The 21,220-nt window shown below is 36.6% G+C and overlaps 2 protein-coding genes across 2 annotated transcripts; both read left to right on the top strand.

Moving 5' to 3' along the window:
• Window positions 1-639: 639 nt before the first annotated feature.
• Window positions 640-7,559, top strand: kdf1b (keratinocyte differentiation factor 1b). Its single transcript, XM_079485352.1, has 4 exons — window positions 640-937; window positions 1,560-2,479; window positions 3,838-3,906; window positions 4,830-7,559. Exons 2-4 carry the CDS (start codon window positions 1,636-1,638, stop codon window positions 4,907-4,909), a joined length of 993 nt encoding a protein of 330 aa, XP_079341478.1. The 5' UTR covers window positions 640-937; window positions 1,560-1,635; the 3' UTR covers window positions 4,910-7,559.
• Window positions 7,560-12,454: 4,895 nt separating this feature from the next.
• On the top strand, window positions 12,455-16,436 carry nudc (nudC nuclear distribution protein). Its single transcript, XM_079485435.1, has 9 exons — window positions 12,455-12,647; window positions 13,017-13,094; window positions 13,717-13,926; window positions 14,089-14,163; window positions 14,347-14,460; window positions 14,779-14,973; window positions 15,309-15,392; window positions 15,610-15,728; window positions 15,924-16,436. The coding sequence occupies exons 1-9, from the start codon at window positions 12,573-12,575 to the stop codon at window positions 15,973-15,975; spliced, it is 1,002 nt and encodes a 333-aa protein (XP_079341561.1). The 5' UTR covers window positions 12,455-12,572; the 3' UTR covers window positions 15,976-16,436.
• The last annotated feature ends 4,784 nt before the right edge of the window (window positions 16,437-21,220 follow it).

Here is a 21,220-nt window from a genome sequence, read left to right as displayed (position 1 = left end):
CTACTTTTAATGAATGTCTTGACATAGTTGAACATCTAGACATTGAGTTTAACAATAGAAAACAGACACCGTTTACTATTGAGAGCCCAATGAACCATGTGGCGGCGAGCTCACTCCCTGCATTCCGTTCTGAAGTGATCATCAGGCAACATATTTTGTAACGTTTTCTAAATGAAACCTAAACCCAACCATAACATACCCCTATAGAATCAGAGTGAAATGATAACTGGAACACAATGGTCTAGAGAGGCACCTTTTCCTGGTTGGAAGATTAAACTTTAAATCCGTAAATGTATTTCTGAAATCTGATTGGTTGATTTAAATGTCCCAGGGTCAACATTATGTTGCCCTAAGGACATCAACCAGAGCCTGTGTAAACTCTACAGGTTAAAACCCGCAATTGTATGGCTTTAAGGTGTCCGTTTAACATTCACTTGGCAAAAGAAGCAACAAAAAGTGTCTCAACTCTGTTTTTCGACGGCTCTGCGTGAAATCATCGTTGACGAAGGCCAATTGCGCCATCTGTCGGTTACATCTACTTAAAGGCTGCGGGCGTTGTACATTATAGTCAAGTTAAATGTATATAAAAAAAGTTTATTCTTGTTGTAGATAAAATGGCTTTATGCCCGCGTGTCTCGTGTCTTCGGATATAATTAAAGAACAATGAGTTTATTGGCAGACTTTGTGAGTGACGTCATCGCTGACCGTGTCCTCACCTGTTGACTCAGGTGAATTTCCAAGTTTTCATTTTGGCAGCAGGGCGACGAGAATGAAGATCAAACGGCTGCCGGATCACTCGTTCTTATTGGCTTTTTCATTTTGTAAAAGAGACTTTGACGAATAAATCGCATTTTATTGGAATAACAGTGAAATCTTGGTTAAACGACTTCCGGAAGAAGAGTGAACCCGTCAGACTGCGACATTTCCTCCATATGTTGTGAGTAAAGTCCAACAATAAACGCACTTTTAATTTTCTTTAATCTCAATCGTAGTTGAAATTTCCTATACGGTAATCTAGTTCCGCTTATTGTCTAAAATGTCGAGTGGAAACGGCGTTTTTAACGTTGTAGCCTTTCTGAATGTGTAAATACTATGTGCTTGCTTCAGATATATTTTGGCGCTGTTAACATGCTGGAAACTGCTATTCAAATTCTCTGTCACGAATCTAAGGTTTTATTTAGCTGGATGCGTTTGTAAAATGTTAAAAAGTTGTACAAATGATACATTTAATAATATAAAAATAGTGTAAATAACTTCAAATATGACGTTGTAAGTTGCATGTCCCTTGTTTTGTAGACATAAAACATTAATAGGTAGTGCAAAGGGCTTTTGCACACCAATGAAGCCCTTGCCCCAGGCCCCTTCTATTTAGCAAAGCAAAATATTTTCTTTTGTCTGGGTAGTTTTACTTTCGCTATCTTCTACTGAAAACAAACACAAAACTGGTTGGTTTACACCCCTTGTGCAAATCCAGAATAACTATTAATTTTGGGATTGCGGCAGATCCAGAGTATAAAGAAAAACTATATTTCACTCCCAGTTTTCTCTTTCTTTTACAGACCCTGAGGCTTCAGGCCCCGGACAGTAATTGTAAAAGCAGTCGCCATAGGTCAGTCTGGGCTGAGGGTTGACCATATGGAGAACAACTCATCCTATGTCAGTGCTCCCATTGAGGAAGGTCCATACCAAGAACGTTCTGTTGACCCAGTGGAATTTGAGATCCAGCCCCCTAGATTGTATCACCATGTCAATCACAAGGATGCCAATGGTAACACCACCAGGCCGGAGTCTGTCCGCTTTCTTCCTGCCAAAAAAGAGCCTGTGTCACAGATGTGTATGTGTGTGCCTTGCGCATCTGTGACTAGCTGCAGGAAACTCTTTTGTAGTGTATTGACATGTGGACTGTATCGCGTGTGCCAGCGTTTGCCTTGTCTGATTTCAGGCGACAGCTCAGCTGTCAACACACATGAGGACGACCCTTCAGACTCTGCAGAAGTTAACAGTCACTTTTATCCTGACGTCCGTATCGGTGGCGTACAGGTGGACACCTCAATTATTAATGAAGTAGAGGAGAATGTCTTTCTCAGTTCCAAAATTGAGGTGGACCGTTCAATCTACTTCAGAAACTTACCGGAAGACTTCATGGATGGTGGTGAGGCTGAGAATGTGGACATTCTCATCACACAGAAACTTATGGAGGTCTTCTCTGAGTTTGAGATCAATGAGCTTGCTAAATGCACCTCGGACTCTATGTTCCTGCGGCGTTCGCGGGAGATCAGTCAGCTGATCTCTGAAATCGTGCAGGAGCACAAAATGGAGGAGCAGGAGGCTGAGTGCAGGCTGGTGCGTGAGATCATTCGCATCAGTACACGTAAGATGAAGAAAAAGCCGCAGATCAGAAAGGAACCGCAGCGAGACAGCGGCAATGAAACCTGGAACAGTAAAAGAAACAGCAGCTTCAATTCCATAAGTGATGGGAGTGAGTTCCAATTCTTTGGCTTTTTGTCTTCAGCGAAATACAAATGGAGATATTATTCAAAATGTCTTAGCTATTCTTTTTGATGCATTGGAGGTCTAATGCTACATTTGACAGAATTTACTCACTCGAGTCGGCGGCGGTAATAGTGTAAAATGTAGTGTGCCGACATATAGTGAAAGTGCCCTCACGGTGACCCGAGTTCGAATCTTGTCTCGACGGTACTTTGCCGGTCCCGCTCCCCTTTCTACACCCCATGCTTTCCTTTTCTTTCACCTCTCCACTGTACTATACCAATAATGGCATAAGGACCCCAAAAATATCCCTAAAAAAATAAGAATCTACTCTCGTCGATGTACATGACCTTCTTTTTAAGTCAACCACAAAACTTTACGTTTTACACCCATATATTGGTCCCTTTTGAAGTTCCTCATAAAAGTTATCCATCATAAAAGTAATACACATGATTCCAGTGGGTTAGTAAATTTCTTCGGCTACGTCCATATACCCCCACTTGCGGTCTTTGCACTTGACTACTTTCATGACGTATTTCCTGTTTTTGGCCCAAGTGTTCTAATGGGCGTGAAGATCCCAAGTGAGCATGTAGTATTTCTAACCCGATGGGACACATGTGATAAAAAGCAGTTTTACCAATAAAATGTGGAACACTTTACGATTTACTATGAAATTATACGTAATAGTTATATAATTATACAGGCAAGTCAGATCTATTGTCATAGCGCTTTATTTGTATTGTATTAAAGCAGGTGTACCAAAAAAGAAAAACACATGTTAGCCCAACATAGAATGAATAAAGAGCTAACCTTAAAAGTAATAGTGTATAACTCACACCTTTCAGCAACATCTTGCGAGAAAAGGGCAAAAAGTCTCAGGATTTATATCCAGAACATGATTCATGATTGGATACACTTAGCCCTGAAGCGGTATTCAAGATAGTGTGGGTTTGGTGTACGTTGAGGGTACTGTACTTTGGCGGTTTTAAAACATTGGACAGACTTGTGTCTCTGTGGACTCTGCATTTCCTACATTTTCATGCAGTTCAACAGCATCCTTTCCCATGCAGATACGTTAAATTGAAAAAAAGCAGTGTAGACATTCAGCCTTAAATATATTAAAAGTGTTGAAAACATAGAAAGCCGTACATATTTAATGACTTAACATGATGGTGAGTAAATTAAGTGTTTCTTTCTTTTGGATTCTGTTTCAGATTTTTCTGGGTTTACGTGTTTTGGTTTCAAAGTGTCAAACAAAAAATTACTTCAGGCAGGGCACCTGACACAGAACACGATGTTGCTTGGTTAACAAAGATTTATCAAAACATATTTTCATTCTCTTCTTAGAGCTGCAAATTTCACTGGAGAGATCGGATGATATTGAGGCCAGGAAGTTACGCAACAATAGTAAGCAGGGTAAGTTTGCCTTGGCATTTGGTTTGAACCGTTTACACAGATTTTTACACTGCAGCCACTGCGGTGGCGTCGAGATATATCTCATGTCTAGATGTATTAGGGCGGATGTCTGCATATGTTTACACTGCAATGGTAATTTTGTGGTTCTTCCACTGATATATTCAGGGCGGCTTAAATGGACAAAAAAAATTCATCCTCGATTGGTCGATAGTGTTTGCCGCACCCAATGTTCTGCATGCTCCCGTAGGTCTGTTTGGGGAGTGAAAAGTTCACATATGTGGTCTGAACAAGTAGCATGATGAAAGATATATGGCAGCCATTAAGTAAACGTTAGTAGGTATCACTGAGTGCTTAAATAAACCATAAATAAGTAGGCTATAAGAAGAATTGCAACATGATGGGACAAATTTAACAACATTTTTGCTTTCATACAAAGTGCAGTCTCTAATTATTCTCTTGATGGAGTGATGTCACCTGTCCGTTTTAGACAATCTTAGTGACATTCACCTATGGTTTGTTTTGCATAAAAATATTACAGGCTATTGAGAGCCCGTCTCTCCTCTGGAAGAATGAGGCAGATTCTTTCTCGTTTGTTACTCCAAGGGGTTTGTGATATAACACACACAAATCATTGTTTTGTCACAAACAATGCTCTCTTGTCTATAGACCATCTGATTGGTTACACTCCTCTGAATTTGAATGTCGTTCTTTTCCTCATCATTTGGGTTTGCCCCTCCTATCTATTTGCTTGATGTTGGCATGCTAAAGTTGTGTATTGCCATTGTCTGCCACACAAAGTCAGATTGAAAATGATGATCAAAATAACACGCATTTGGTATCAGAAATTTGAAATAGCTCAAGTACAATTTTTAACCATTTTTATGGTTATTGTTTGGCTTCATCTTAGTTTTATTTCTCCACAGCTTACTCTGCCAGTTTCCAGGAAACAGGTGTGCCGGTCACACCTGACACACCTTTACTTACCAGCAGCATACAGGCTTGAGAAACTCCTTTCCAAGTGAAAATAAGTTCCATTCCAAACCGTCCATAAACCATCTTCTACTTTATATCTTAATTTTTGAAATATACTCTTCGAAGCTGTGATTCCACATGTAGTCACTGGGGTTTGTTTTTTAGGTAGACATAATTGTTTTCTTCTGTTCAAATATTTCTGTATGATGTGTATTAGCATGCACTGTCCAGAAGATATTTTGAAGCAACTGAAAATTACGATCAAATGCTGAGAATGAGAATAATAAACAGTCTCTGCCCGGTTGCATGAAATCCCTTAGGTGAGGATTTTCCTGAGGGGGAAATCCCTAACGGGAGGGATTTCTTTAAAAGTGTTGCAACAAAGGTCTTAACTGTCAGTGTTTATACTTAGCATTCCACGATAGTTTCAAAACACGGCAAGCAAGAAGCGGTTGCCATTGTTATGCTATAATACATGCATACCATTGACTTTAATGAACCATAAAACTACTAAAACATTTGATTTGTGGACAATATTAACAGTACAGGAAAAACTAAAGACGATAAATATATAGTTTGACACCGTGTCTACATAACCGGCGCGATGCGACACGAAAAAAGGCATTAGAAATGCATTCGAACCATTATCATTTTACATTTTGTCCACACTTGATGCCACTCGGTACGACCAACATATTAAGAAAAAGCAGGTTGTCATGTCGCATCGTGCCTGCGCGTCCCCTCCCTGTGTCATAACTTTATCCATTTCAGTGAACATGATATAATGCATTGCATTTGAGACTTAAGGGAACTGTATTGGTCCCTGAATTGGTTAAGATTAAAAAGGGTCACACTTTCGAATAGAGACAAATTCTCACTATTAACTATTTATTTACGACTTTTGTCTCAATAAACTTCAAATTACTGCTTGTAAGGTAGTTTAAAATAAAGCAGAATAAAGCATTAATATGTGCTTTATACATACTAATATACAGCCAATATGCATGCTTATAAGCCAGTAGTTAATGATGAATTTGTGTCCCTTAAAATAAAGTTTAACCAAAAAAGTAACTTAAAGACTTTGTTGCAATGCATATAATAGAACATAAGGGAATATTTTAGCAGTTAAGGGTAAAAACTTATTGACAGCCTTAAGGTTTTTTAACGTGAACCCTCTTTCTTGCAACCCCGGGCACTGACCTCTTTATACGCTAATCGAGCCATAATTGTCATTAAATTGTCATATTTTACCACACACTATGCTAACCACAACAGTGGCCTGTTCAGGAAGATTAAGCACTCTTACATTGTGACATCATTTTCATGAAGTGTAATCACATTTAAAAAGTTATTTAAAATCAATACCCTTACAAACACAACGTTGTCTTCATTGCTCTGCCTTCCAAGTAATGAACAATTTCTGACTCCCTCTCCTCCATCATATGCATTTACATATTGCTGATTTGCTACGAGTGTTATAGGGGTTGTGTGTATTCACTTAGTTTTCTCTCTGGTTAAACAAAATTTTTCACATAACGGTCATGTAAATGTTCATAAAATAGTTTGTTTGGGTGTTCATTTTAAAGTCCAACAGAATTTCTCAAAAATGACTATGTGAAGTGAAAGTGATCTATATGTCAGATATGGTGACCCATACCCGAAATGTGACCTCTGCATTTAACCCATCTAGTGGGTAGTGAACACATGCACAGCAAGTTTTAAACACACACACACACACCTTCAATGCAAACATACTGTATATTTAATTGTATTTACATCACGGTAAAATTTGCTGTTTGATAACAAAATATCCATTGCGTCCATAAAGAATGTTTTTCATTAGACCTTTAATATGACGAGATGAATTTCATTACAGCAATGAGAATGTATTTTTATGTTAATTTTTGAGAATTTGTGGGTAAATGTGCTTTCATCATTAAAAAAATGGATTTCACCCTGTCCACACCAGACGCAACATTTAAAAAAGTAAACATTTCTAATATAGAGTAAATTATAGCTTATCTCTTGTATAGGTTTGTAAGGGTGGATGTCGGCGTATGTCTACACCTGATTACAGCTACAACACCGCAATGCTTATTTTGTGGTACTTGACTAATCAATTTGAGGCGGCTTAAATGAACAAAAATCTCCTTGATAGATCGATTGTGGTTGGTGCTCTCTGTATGTTTTGGACAGGTTTAGGGACATTCAACTATGGTTTGTTTTGCATAAAACTAAACGAGTTCCTGAGCCACGCTGCAACGTAAAAAAAAACATTTCTAATATATTCACATTATTGTCATGACTGGTTAGGACATAATTCTATCATAATTCTGTCTGGTGTGGACACGGTGTCAGTGCATACAATTTTAATGTTCCCAAAATTACTCTTTATTCTATTTATGCAAAATTATTCTTATTTTCTTAAACTTGTTCACCTGCCTTGTGATGCTTAAATGCTGAATGTATTAGTCAAATGGCAGAGCTGCAGTTAACGCATATCTGCATCTGGAAGTAAAGTAATTATTTGAGTAAATGTTATTACGTATGGATAGTAAATGTACATAAAGCTACATATAAGCACTTGCTATGTCTGGAAGAGTGTGTAATTACTTGCTTTTTTAATTCCTTTTCATTTTAATTTGTGAATGTTGTTGCCAAGTAAAAATACATGTAGAACAAATTGCTTAGTGTTAAAGAATGTTTATTTTGCTTAAAGACCTGCAGAACATAGACTGTCTACAGTGTCAGACAGTCATCATCAACAACAGCGCTGGGTTGTTTTTGGTAAATATTGGACAAAACACACTGTTCTGTCCAATATTTACTCGGCATGTGTCAAAAACAACCCAGCACATTTTAGAAATTATTTCTGTATGGCACATTAATTTTTCGTATGCAAAACATAAAATTCAGCACGGGATGGGTCTATAATGACCAGCCTTCATAAAATCCAAACCATTTCTAGGATGTTATTTCCAGCCACTGTTTCATTCCATTTAACCAGTGGATGAAATTAACTCTAGTATATTCTAGTATATAATATAAAGTATTATTGATTTCACACATCAAACAGCAATGTGAAAACTGATAGCATGACATGACACATGAAAATGTTATCAAAATCCAGGAAATCAAATACAAAATATTTAATTTTATTGTTGTATTGCTTAAAAGTAAATATAAACTTGTTTCTTTACAGTATCGGCGGTCTGAAAAACTATAGAGAATCGTTTTACCCATATCTCCAGTTTTCATTTTCTGCAAGTAAATGCAAATAGAAACAATATTTTCATTTTACCTAAACACATAAAGTAAAATCAGAAGTATTCTGTATTCTGCTCCATCTTGCTCCATGTTGGTCACCACTTTTTAAATACACACATCACTAGTGCTGACATGTGTCCATGTCCTCATATAAAGCAAGCTTGAGTGTGTTATTCAAAAATGCAAACAAATAAAAACTTTTTTATAAAATATTAGGAATTATTTTAAAGTCCAGAGCTGGCGTCACCTGAAGTCCTTGCCAGGCCTTTGTCATTTTTGTGCATGTTTTGGTTCACCTGATGTCTCCTTTGCCGAAGGAGATATCGTATTTACGAAATGGACTCTGCAGAGCATTTTGTCTGTTTAGGGCCACTGTAGAAAGAACAGGGTGAATTACATGTAAGAGGACCCGAGGTGTATGTTGATAACACTTTATTGTGTAAAGTCTTTCTTTACACACCTCAACATATAGTTGTTTTATTATATTTCATTTCTGTCAATAAATCCACCAGAAATGACACACAGGACCTTTAAATAAAATAATTTATTATTCAAATAATTAAATGTTAGTTTAAAATAATCCACACTTGTTTTTAAAGCCATCTCAGTTAGCTTTAAGGTTTGTAAAACAAAATACACCCAGAACATCTACTTTTCTGTGAGTCATCACAAATATTTAAGGTCTTCTATTTCTGTTACTTTTTTGTAACATCAAATCTATTGAAGCTTGTTGTACTTGACAATATCGAGGCCAATGATACATTCTGTTTGTATGCAGATACTGCATGTACTGCGTGTAGGTAATTATGCACATAAATAATGTGTGCAATAAGTTAAACGATATGAAGGCAGCATTATCCTGCATGTGAGAATATTTTATATGCCTCATAAAAGCAGACCTCTGTGACAGCAGTGTTTATTATGGATACTTTCACTTTTTTATAAAAGGGCAGAGAGGTAATCTGGCCAAAGGATACACGAAATGAGAACAGCAGTCAACAGGGGGGGAAACGTCATTTGTTAAACAAGCAACTTACAATTTTATGTTTCAAACAGAGGTGGTGATAGAGAGGCACAAGTTATGGACTGCAACTTTAAAGGCAGAGTTGGTCTTCTCTGAAAATGCTAACTTTAACCAGTTTTGACGTACAATCCCACTATCTAAATCTAAAGCCACGCCTCCTCCAAAACACATGAACGCACACAGACCAGAAGCCATTGGATCGACTCTAGTGAATCATGGCTCATTCATTGGTGTGAAAACATTACACAAAGAAAATAAGATTACTGCATTAACAAGCATAAACAACAGTTTTAAAACGATGACGACGTATGATTACTGCATGAACAGGATACACAGTGGTATGTAAAACACGTCGACTAAAAATCTACACACGATTTAGTTTATAGATGATAATCCACTCTCCACATCCTCCCCTTTTTAGCGGGCAGGGAACAGATGACTGTTGACTTGGGAGCGGAACATCACAGAAAACCCTTGGTGTTGTCCATCCCCCCCTCTCGGAGTCTCCCGGATGAGTTTTTGGCGTCCTTTTTGCTAGAAAAGTGACCAGACTTTGCGGTGGCTGCCGTGAATGACTGCTTTCCCCAAGGTTTATTAGTGCTTGGAGCAGAGAGGTGGGCTAGCCGTCTGCTTGGCACCCTGGGGTTAACGGTCCTGAGGGCACTCAAAAATCTCCTGTTCTGTATCAGAAGACCCTGCAGCGGAGGAGCTGAAGGACACGGAGCTCTTTTATGCAGCAGACAAATTTCCAAAGCCTCTCCTTCTTTTTTTTGAAGTTTGCATTTCTGTCTCATGTCCGCAACAGCCAAGCCAAACAGCCCTTTCGTATCCACAGGAATCTTATCTTTCTCTGTCCCTGATGCTAGAGAGATTAAGCCAGAGCGATGGCCATACACCTACAGCTCTGCTCTGCACCGCACCGCATGAGGTGCGTAGATTGAGGTCTGTGATATTGCAGATTTCCTCCCAAACTACTGGGTTTTGGATTGTTGGAGTCTAAGTAAGTGCCTAGATCCTCCAAAAGTACAGCTTGACAGGCCATTAACAATAAAGTTGAGTTCAATACTGACACAGACAGCGGCGAAGATTGGTCATTGGTACTTAAAGTACACTTCTTTTTGGAGAATTTTCATTGTGAACACACTATTTTTACTACAAAATGACGCAATTTGGGATCTCTTTGAATTACTAGACTAAATTACTTACTAAGCATTCCTGAGCCGTACTCACCAAGAAGATGAGGAGGTTTCCACTTAAGACAAAATTGATTTTCAGCAGTGAAAATCTGTTAAAGTAATTCTGGTATGATCTGCTTATGCTGTGATCATCCGCTCCTGAGCTTTTTTTCATGCTGTTATGGAAAAAGTGAAGCTGAAAAGTTGAAATATTAGGATTCCACTCTTCACTCTCCTGTGCTACTGTGATGTCACATAAAATGAATGGTCCTTGCTCTTTTGACAATGTGTTACATTTATAAAATATAAATCTATTACATGCTGCATGACAGAGACCACTCTGTCCTTGCAGCTTACATATAACACGACTGTGGTTCATTTCTTAGGGGTATTCATGTTTGAGTTTGCTACACCAGCTGTTCCCATTATTTAAATAACTAAATTCAGAATGTTTTTTTATGAAGGTTACATTTTAGGGGTGGTAATTTGCAGTGGTTCCCGAACCTGTTCCTTTGAGTCAAATCATCAGCTCATCAAGGGAGAGATCCATGAACTGAAGCATGCCAGTTAAGGTAGACATAAACCACATTCACACAGACTACTGATCCCATACCACTTACATATTTTTTATAAAATTGACTGATTATTGCTCTGTCTACTCTATCTATATTCCTCAAGTATTTTTGTGTACAATGAGAAATAACTTGTTTAACTAATTTGACCTGTGCTTTACTTTTGAAATAAGATAGTAAATGATATTATTAATTATATTATTAATGAGACATTGGAATTGAAGGACAAGATCGACATATTTGGTTGAGGTTTTTGTTAAAGAAACAATAAACCATTAATACATGAACAAAGTGACAGCCTAGATTGTATTGCGTTAAAATGTGAATTATTTTTAATAATAAATAAAAATCTATAATAAAACAGGGAATTGAGCAGGAATCGAAAACAGCAGCTAGGAATCGAATCTTGAAATCGGTTTCCCAAACCAGGAATTGGACTCCAAAAAATTCAGAATGGAACAGCCCTACCTTCAGTCTATTTGACTCAGATGTCACAGAGATAACAGTACAAATCATGTTATATGCTTAAATTGTATGTATCATGTGAGGGGAAATCAATGGTTCAGGCATGCAAGTAATGCAATCGCATTACTAACAATGAACACTGCTCAGGGCTCAGGACTGAATTTTCTTCCTCATACAGCGTGTCCTGGATATCTTGATTGACAGGAGTTTCGTCCAATCAGCAGTAGCTATTGCATTCCAACAAAAGACCTTTTACGGTTTGACTGATTTGTCGTTGTGTTTTCTGACTTTTCATTTTGTTTCCCGAATTGTTGTGAAACTTTGTTTTTAAAAAACGATGAGCCTATTTTTAAACTCTCATTTTTGTACATATTACTGAAAAAGTACACATATATATATGTTGTCAACATAGTAGCAAATGTTTCGCAGCATTGCGATTTCATTGCAAGCCGGAAAACAATTTGCTTTTAGTCTATATGTTTTCATTTTACATTTTATATTTAGCATAGGCCGCCTATAGTCCCATGTAGCCTACCCTTGCCTCCTTGTGCCTCATTCCTCGTTGTTCTGCACTTACCAATAAAAATATAAATTTAAAAAATAAAAAGTTTGTTTTCTAATTTTCATCTTTGTCATTTGCAAAAGGCAACAACATATGCTAAAGAATAATAACAAAAAAATATTATTTAAAAATAAAAAAAAGATTATTTAGGCCTATTTGGCACTAAATAACGGAAGGCAGTAATAATTACAGATTGGGCAATTTAGCCACCTAAAAAAGAGGATCTCTATGAGAAATATTTTCCATTTTACAACATGTGCAGCGCAGTGGGTGTCCTATGTTTATAATTGGTATTAAATAAAAGCAAACGTGTATATATATAAAACAGCCATTTAATAACGGTGAGGAATGATGATCATGATTTCTAGAAAGTTCTGCGCTCCTCAAGTCTCCAACCCATCTGCCTTTATGTGCGAGGTCGAGTCCGGACTCCCCCGGTACAGCGCCACAAAACTCTCACCTGATTGGTTCGCAAGACTGAGTTACAAATACGCCTAATTCCATTGGCCGTAGTGATCACGTGGCTCAGAATGTATCTAGGAAGTAGAGAAGGCAACACACGAGAGATAGAGTGACTCGTAGCACCATAGCCAGTTTTAGAGGGTTTTTATCTTTAATAAACAGCGAACATGTGTGATGATGAAGAGAAATTTGATGGGATGTTGCTCGCTATGGCGCAGCAGCATGAAGGTGGCGTTCAGGAGGTGATGATCAAATGTTCAACACATGCACGATAGCACACGTGCTAACTAATGTGTTAGCTTAGTGCAATGTTAATACTGTAACCATTACATGAATTGCAGTGTGCTTTACTGCTTTACGTGATCGGTGTGGTCGTCATTTCAGAAGATAGCTGTATGGTTTGCTATAATGTACCAGCATGTGGAGATGTGTCAGTATGGATTTTTTTGGGTACCATGACCATCTGCTGCGTTTAAATTGAGCCTCTGATACCTAGAAATCCTGTGCTTATATACACTTTAGGAGGTTTTGAAACGCAGTCCATAGTACAACATTTGACATTTTTGACATCCTTTCCTTTTATATGTTCATTGAATTGTTTTTATTAACAGTTGGTGAACACGTTCTTCAGTTTTCTAAGAAGAAAAACCGATTTCTTCATAGGAGGAGACTCTGGAGCAGCAGAAAAGGTGTGGTTTGGTGATGTTATGTTACCGCATTAAAGTTCTCACTTCTCACAGTCCGTACAGTGTGCCACGTGAAGGTTAACACTTAACACAACAGAATGAACTTTTTATTGATGATGAAAAGGTTTGGGGATGTTTAGTAATTCCCACAAAGGTAGTTTCATTACATGTGAGAGTTATTCACAGTCGAACAGAATTTCCATCATCTTTTCTTTTGCGGAATGTTAAGATTGTAGATACTTTTTCTATTCGAATTCTGTATTTTATTCCAAGTCTTTAGTCTAAATAGCTTTGTTTTTCAAACATACTTATATTATTATAGAACTCATTCACTCTTTGAGTGTGTGTAATTTAAAATTATATTTTATTTCGGCATGAATTGGCCCTTCAATATTAGAGCCTACCAGACCAGGTCACCTGCATATAACATAATAATTGTAAACACTACCTGCGATTAAGCAATTTTACTTTTTCTAGATAATTTATTCTAAATCAATAATTTGTTGGGTTATTTCAGCTTTTACACGCACATAATGTTGTGAAAGTCTGCGGAAATGCCCCCTCCGTATATCTTCATTCCATCAGCATACTTTGATCCAACTATCTCCTGTTTGTTGATTCTCAGTTGGTTAAAGAGGCATTTAGTCATCACAATCAGCTCTCCCTGAAAGTCCAAAAAGAGAAACAGTCCAGACAAGAGAAGGAGAAGAATGAGAACGCTGAGAGAGCCTCCAAACTGGAGGAGGAGAAAAACCAGAAACAAATTCAAGAGGAGCCCAGAATCAAAGAACTCACAGACGAAGAAGCAGAGAGACTTCAGTGTGAATTAAACCAAGTGAGAACAAACTTAAACCATCACAATTATCGTGAATTTGTGTCATTTCGCCATTATGTATCACCTTATTTATTTAAAAAGTAAGATTACACATCTACCCATATAAGGACTGAATGTTGTTATAAAAGAAACCATTGATCATGTGTCTTGTTCTCAATTCAGGTAAAACAAGAGAGAACAAAAGATCCGGAAGTAGTTGAGAAAATTGATGCATCAGAGAAAGATGACAAAAAGGGGGTAAGTGCAAGTCGTGACTCTTTGAAGACGCATGAAAATTCAATAAAATTTCAAAAAACAATTTTAGCATTTTTAATTAAATGCCATTTGCTTGGATTGAAAGTTTGCAAGTGCTTCTAGCGGGGTTGAAATCCTTTTGTATGTTGTGTCTCTAACGTTTGCTGGCTTACATGTATATTTCAGTCTGACTCTGAGGGAGAGGAGGATGAAAAAGACAAAGACAAAATCAAACCCAATGCTGGAAATGGAGCAGACCTTCAAAACTACAGATGGACTCAAACTCTATCTGAAGTAGATGTGAGTGCTATACTCATTTACCGATTGAACAGACAGCTTATCAGTCACTGTGATTTTTATACACACACAAACGGTTCAATCATCTGTAAACATTTTATGGATTAAAGAAAAGTGCAGTTTAAAAGGAAGATGCCAGAAATTTGGTGTCTACAGTCATCAGTAATGCTGGAGGAATGTGTAACTCATAAACCCTGTCACTGTCATCCTTAGCTTAGTAGCCTAGCTCTTATCTGTACCAATTTAAGCCATATCCGCTGTTACATAGCTCATACCCGACATCACTGACTCAATGTGGCATTTTACGGTTGTCTCTTACAGCTCATAGTTCCATTCAATGTGAACTTTCGTATGAAAGGGAAAGATGTGGTTGTGGACATACAGCGGCGTTCTCTGAGAGTCGGTTTGAAGGGACATCCACCTGTGATTGACGGACAGCTGTACTGTGAAGTGAAGGTGGAGGAGAGCTCTTGGCTCATTGAAGATGGGAAAGTAGTCACAATCCATTTTGAGAAGGTGAGAGATAGTACAGCACGATTCTGATTAGAATAAACGTATACCTTTAGGTGTTTAGCAAACTTATTAGACCATCGTACAAAATATTATTAATTTTTTTTTAAATTAATTTCAGGTAATTTGCTCAATAAATTATTTAAAAAAAAATGTGTTTTCTCTTTATTGTGACAGGTTGCGTAATCAATTTGTGTAATAAAGCATTGTATATGCATATTGATAAACCGAAAAAAACAACTAGAATCATCATTCTAACTACATAACAATTGTCCGGTTTGACATCAGGAGACATCTTCAGTATGTGTGTGATAATCACATGGAACTGTTGTTTATTCCAGATCAACAAAATGCAGTGGTGGAGTAAGTTGGTGTCAACAGACCCCGAAATCAACACCAAGAAGATCTGCCCTGAGAACTCCAAGGTAGGCAGTTAAACACATGGACTGAAGTAACCAAAAACCCAACCGTAAGATCGAAAGTGAGCGAAAGTGTTGATTTCAAACTCATCAAAACTTTCTTGGGCTGTTTAATGACATAATCAGTGTGATGTTATAACGTTATTTTATAGTATCAACTGATACAAAATGTTTAATGGCACCCTCTCATTCCCTGTCATGTTTAAAAATGGAATCTGTTCAGTTGTCAGATTTGGACGGGGAGACGCGCAGTATGGTGGAGAAGATGATGTATGATCAAAGGCAGAAGTCAATGGGACTGCCCACCTCTGAAGAGCAGAAGAAACAGGATATCCTGCAGAAGTAAGAATATGTGACTAGGACATATGGCCGAGCACCTGGTCAGATTTAGTTTGAAAGCTGTCAATTAAGAATTCTTTTTTTTATTTCCATTAAAAAGTGTTGTCTTGCATTTCTTCAAATACGGTGCGATATCTGTACTTTGCTTTAAACAGAATGTATTTTACATACTGTAACCATTGTATGATGTGTTTGCAGGTTTATGGCTCAGCATCCCGAGATGGATTTCTCCAAAGCCAAGTTCAGCTGAGAGCCGTATGTGCTGAAGCATCAGTGACTATAAAGTGACTATAAATACGCTGTTCATGTTTTTCAGATCTGCTTTGATCCGTTAGACCAGTTTGTTTTTAGGGCAACGCTTTTCAGTAAGTTTCTATTTGTTAACATTAGTAAATATGAGCTAACAATAAACAATACTTCTATGGCATTTGATAATCTTAGTTCATGTTAATTCAGTATTTATCAATCAAATATATCTGTTATTTAACAGTATCAAAGATCATTAAATGCTGTGGGAATATAATTCTTATTGTTAGTTCATGTTGCTAAAGCATGATCTGATGTTTATAAATAGAACATTAATGTTACGTGTTATTGTTTTCTGTTATGTCTACATGAATGGCAATTTCACTGTTAAGAAGAATGTCATTATGCATCATGTTTTGCATATGTATTTGTCTTAGATTTTTTTAATAAATCATTTCAAACTGCTTTTTATGAACATATCACTCATTATCCCAGCAGCATCGGTGGTTCACACAATATGTAATTACTTTAATTGTTACAGATAAACACTTAACCGTAAAATTAACAGTTAAACTGATAGTTCACCCAATGTCAATGATTTTTCGAAAATTGTTAACATTCTTTCAAACATCTTTGTTCATCAGAACAAAGCAATTTATACAGGTTTGAAACACCCTGAGGGTGAGTAAATGACAGAATTTTCATTTTGGGGTGAACTGTCTCTTTAACAGTGAAAAATGGGGTTATACTAAGAAATATATATTTTTTTAATTTTTTGCCTATTTTGTCAAATTTTATTAGTCATCGTGAGGCTCCCTTGCAAGTCAGTTGGGGCCCCCTTGTGGGCTATGTACCCCCTTTTGGGAACCACAGGTTTTTAGATCTCGTCATGTTTCACATATCAGTGTTATAACCTTTAACTAGTAGGCCTATATTTTAATTCAATACTTTTTGGGTTTAGTGGGGATGTAAAACATGATACACATTATTAGAACTGGACATTTAAGAAGGTTTGTTTGGTTTTTGAATGCTGTGCTAAAAATTATTTAGTTCAATCATGCTTTCGTACTTTGACTTTTTTTACAAAGCCACATTAAAAGACTAATATAGCAATTCATTATAAGGAGCCAAAATCAGAAGTACTCCAACAGTGGAAAAGACACCAGTACAGGATTAGTGCTATGCCCAATAAATGTGTTAAAATATAGTTAAACCCAAAGCACATTTTATGCTCAGTCAAGTTCTACTTCTGTCTGAGAAATCTCGATAAAAAAGCTCTAGTTTTTCCTTCTCTCAGGAAGTCTTCTCAAACACCAGAGGGCAGTGTCGGCAAATATCTGTGTTTTTTTCAAACTGCGGATTTTTTATCTTGTAATTTAGATGCGTGCGTGCGCGCGCGCGTGGCAAGCTTATTTTTCAAACGTTTGAATGTTTTTATTTACGATGACATGGTGAATATCAAGTCATTAAGGTCCATACAATAGCTGTATTGTATCTTCCCCATGGCAAAATAAACCCATAAGATTAGCTGTTTCAATTTGAACCTTCTGCTTTACCACAATGTACATGTTTCAGAAACGTTATCTATTACATTATTGACCATTAATATGTACGTGTTTAAACTGATTCATTTATTTGTTCCATTATGTAAACTTGGGATAACATTTCTCTCAAATTTCAAAAGAAAATATTGTTTTAGTGGTATTTATTTGCTGAAAATTAACCTCAATAAACAACATGTTCAAACAACACAATACAGGTTTTATCAAAAGTATAGAGTGAGATCACATCTGTTTCTGCACTCAAAGTTTCTGCAGGGCCCCCTCAGCCCCACCCAAGTCTCTCAAGGTTTTCTAGCAGTTCAATTTTACTTTTGTTATAATTGATCAGCACAAATATTTTTTTACAAATGGGTAAATCTGATAAAAAAATAGAGAAATGAATCCAAATTAAATAAACAGTTTGATATCTTTTTTTAATATTTCTAAAAGAACTTAGGCCCCAAACAAGCAGTGCAATGTATATACTTTACACATAAGATTGTATAAATTATCCTGAGCATGTAAGCTGTGTGTGTAGAGCACACATGTTAACCAGAGTGGTCTGCTTTAAGAGATGTCTTAGCATGGCTGAAAGGAACATTAATACAGGAGAATTTAGAATAATAAAATACATCTCAGTTTTAGTTAGCCAAAGCTAATGTAAAGCATTGTCTTTATGTGCATTGTCTTCAAATACTTATATTTAATCAGTTATTTCAACCAATAAGAATGAGCACATACTGTAGACAGTTAAATGTTATCAACATCAACAAAAGCCACCTTAAACTGCAGCATCATGGCATGGGTTATTACTGTTTAATGCTGCTCAAATGTGCCATATTTACACCAATATTGCATAGGCTACTGTAAGATTCATGCAATTTAATTGTAATCTAAAGTGCAAGTTATTCATAAAACATAAATGAGGAAAACAAAAACAAACAGATCTCATCCCCATTGATTCCCATAGTAGCCTATTTACTTTCCCTGCTATGGCATTAAATGGGGAATAACTGACATTCTTCCAAATATCCTCCTTTGTGTTTAGCAGAACAAAGACATTTATATAGGTTTGAAAAACCTGATGACAGAATTTAATTTAAGTGTGATGCTGATGGAGAAAATGATCACGTTATAAATGTAAAAAACAGCCACTGCGATGTTAAATAAAACAATATTGATGCTTTTGGTATTATGATTATAATTTAAACTCGTTTTGCATGTAATAGTCTCAGTAGGCAGAGAAACGTTTTGAGTGAATGTATTGCAGTTTTTGCATCAGTTAATCTTCACATTGTCTCTTTATAGTCTGAGCAGCATGAAAAATACACGTTTATTTAATCTGGGAATAAACAGGATCCAGCGAAATCAGTTATAATCTCACGTTGTAAAGGATGAAACTCCCGTTAAAATACAGCAGATGGGTCTGACTGATCGTGTCTGCTGCTGTCTGCGAGCGAGACGCAACAAAACTCTTCTACGCGTGTGAGTCATCTGAACTTCTGATTGGTCATTACGTGACATTCGCTGTCTGTGATTGGTTGTGATGCTCAGCGCTGTGAACATACTCGTTTTGTTCAACTTCACATTTCTTTTGCCTCGTCCATTAATTGTATAAAGCGGGACGATTCATCCCTTATTTCTCAGCGTGTGAAATACAATGTGTGGCGTGTGAACAGGCTGATATACGTGTGTCTCACGGTGAATGCGTGAGGCTTGAGAGCCCTGACAATATTAATGTGTTTTAGGATCAATTCAAAATGAAAATGTGATGGAATGGGACTAATTTCTTTACAACTTTAATCGCATTGCTGTTGTGTGACTCTTTGCCATTCCTTATGTTTGTTTTTGTTGAAATTCGACAGACCCTGGACTGGAATTGCCCCACATTATATGCAAAAATGCTGATTGATAAGACACATGAAAATTGTGATAAAAATCGATCACAAAAATAGAATAATTTTAGAACTTTTCTTAAAACATGTACAAAAATTACTGTGGTATTGCTTAAAAGTTGTTTTCTTTGCAGCATTTAAAGTAATGGAACAAATACAAAGCATTATTTTTTGTTGTTTCGCCCTGTTTGTCCAGTTTTCATTTACTGCAAATTAATGCAAATAAAATAAATATTTGTGTTTGAAATTGGCTAGAAATATTGTTAGAAGTTCATGATTACCTAAACATATATTTAAAATCCGGAAAACTGATTTTGAAATGGTCTTTTAATTTTTTCTGCGGCTGTATATACACATATAAAAGATCCATTCTATATATTCACTATACTGCATGGATAAAAGTATTGTTACGACCCCTTCTAAAAAACATGTTTATCTATTCCAAGAAATATTTTACAACAAATATTAATGCTATGCTATACAATACCATTTACATTTAGTCATTTAGCACACCCTTTTATCCTAGGCGACTTACAAATTGGGTAAACAATAGAAGCAATTAGTACAATAGCATATTAAAGATTTTCATTTCTTTGTTGCAGCAGTTTTGGAAGGGCCTTGTTCTGTTCCAAAACGACTCTATCCTGTATACAAATCATTGATGGGTTTGTGTGTTTGGCTCAAAGGTGTTCAGCTGGGTTGAAGTCTAAGCTTTATGCAGATCGGTCAAGTTCTTCCACACAAGGCTAAATCAGTAATTATTTTTTTAATCTTGCTTTGTGCACAGGGGCATTGTGATGTTGGAATAGAGAAGAGCCCTTCCCAAACTGTCCAATAAAATTGGAAGCGAACAGTTCTCTAGAATATCTTTGTATGCTGAAGCATTAAGATTTGTGCACACAGAAATGACTAAATTAGTCAAACCCCGTTTATTAGAAGGGAGCATTCCAATACTTTTGTCCATATAAGATAACCGTAACCTGTGGACATTTATAACATTTATTACGTTGTATTGATGGAAATCTTAGAGAGCTTACACAAAAGTAATGTACGTGTTGTAAAGATCTCTGTAAAAATGTTATCTTGCTTCCAGACGTCCTCATCACGTTTGAAGAAGTTAATCCTCACACAAGCTTGATTGTATGTTTTGTATCACTGCTAATGGTTTGGAGCTTGCCGTACAGTTTGTTAACAACACTCTTGGACATCGTGAGACTGTCTATAGCGTTACTCTGCATCCCTCATTATGATGGTGAGAGTGTCAGTTACCATTTTACTTCAGACTGTCATTTACATTAGCTCGTGCGAACTTGCGAAGTGTTTGTTGTATGCGAAATGGCACATATGTTTCCTAAAACTTAATGCTAACTTTTGCAACTTGCAACATAACAGCATTTAGAATTCTTGATATTTGGAATTTACAAACAAGTACAACTATTAATGAAGTTCATAATTAGCCATTTTTAGCAATCACATGAACATGTAATTGCTCTTCAATTAAAAATTGAAATACGATTCATGAATTAGAATTGATAAAAACATTTAGATAAAACTGGTCCTTCAAAAAGTCTGATGAAAGGTTGCATTCAGTCTGTTTGAGTTCACGCTGAGGCCTCTGACTTTGATTGCAAACCTCTTGGAATGGAAAATATGGTCACAGTTTGAAATACTTCCATTTCCTATCAAACTCTAAAGTAAGAACATGTAAGATTACTTAGAAAAAACATCTAAAACAATGAACGTTTCTCAAAAAGGCTTCATTTATATTAAATATCTCCACAGAGATTTGTGAATGTAGACCTTTTACATCAGT

Source organism: Barbatula barbatula (assembly GCF_947034865.1).
Source record: "Barbatula barbatula genome assembly, chromosome: 21".
Classification (NCBI taxonomy): domain Eukaryota; kingdom Metazoa; phylum Chordata; class Actinopteri; order Cypriniformes; family Nemacheilidae; genus Barbatula; species Barbatula barbatula.
This window is presented reverse-complemented; position numbering and strand designations above follow the sequence as displayed.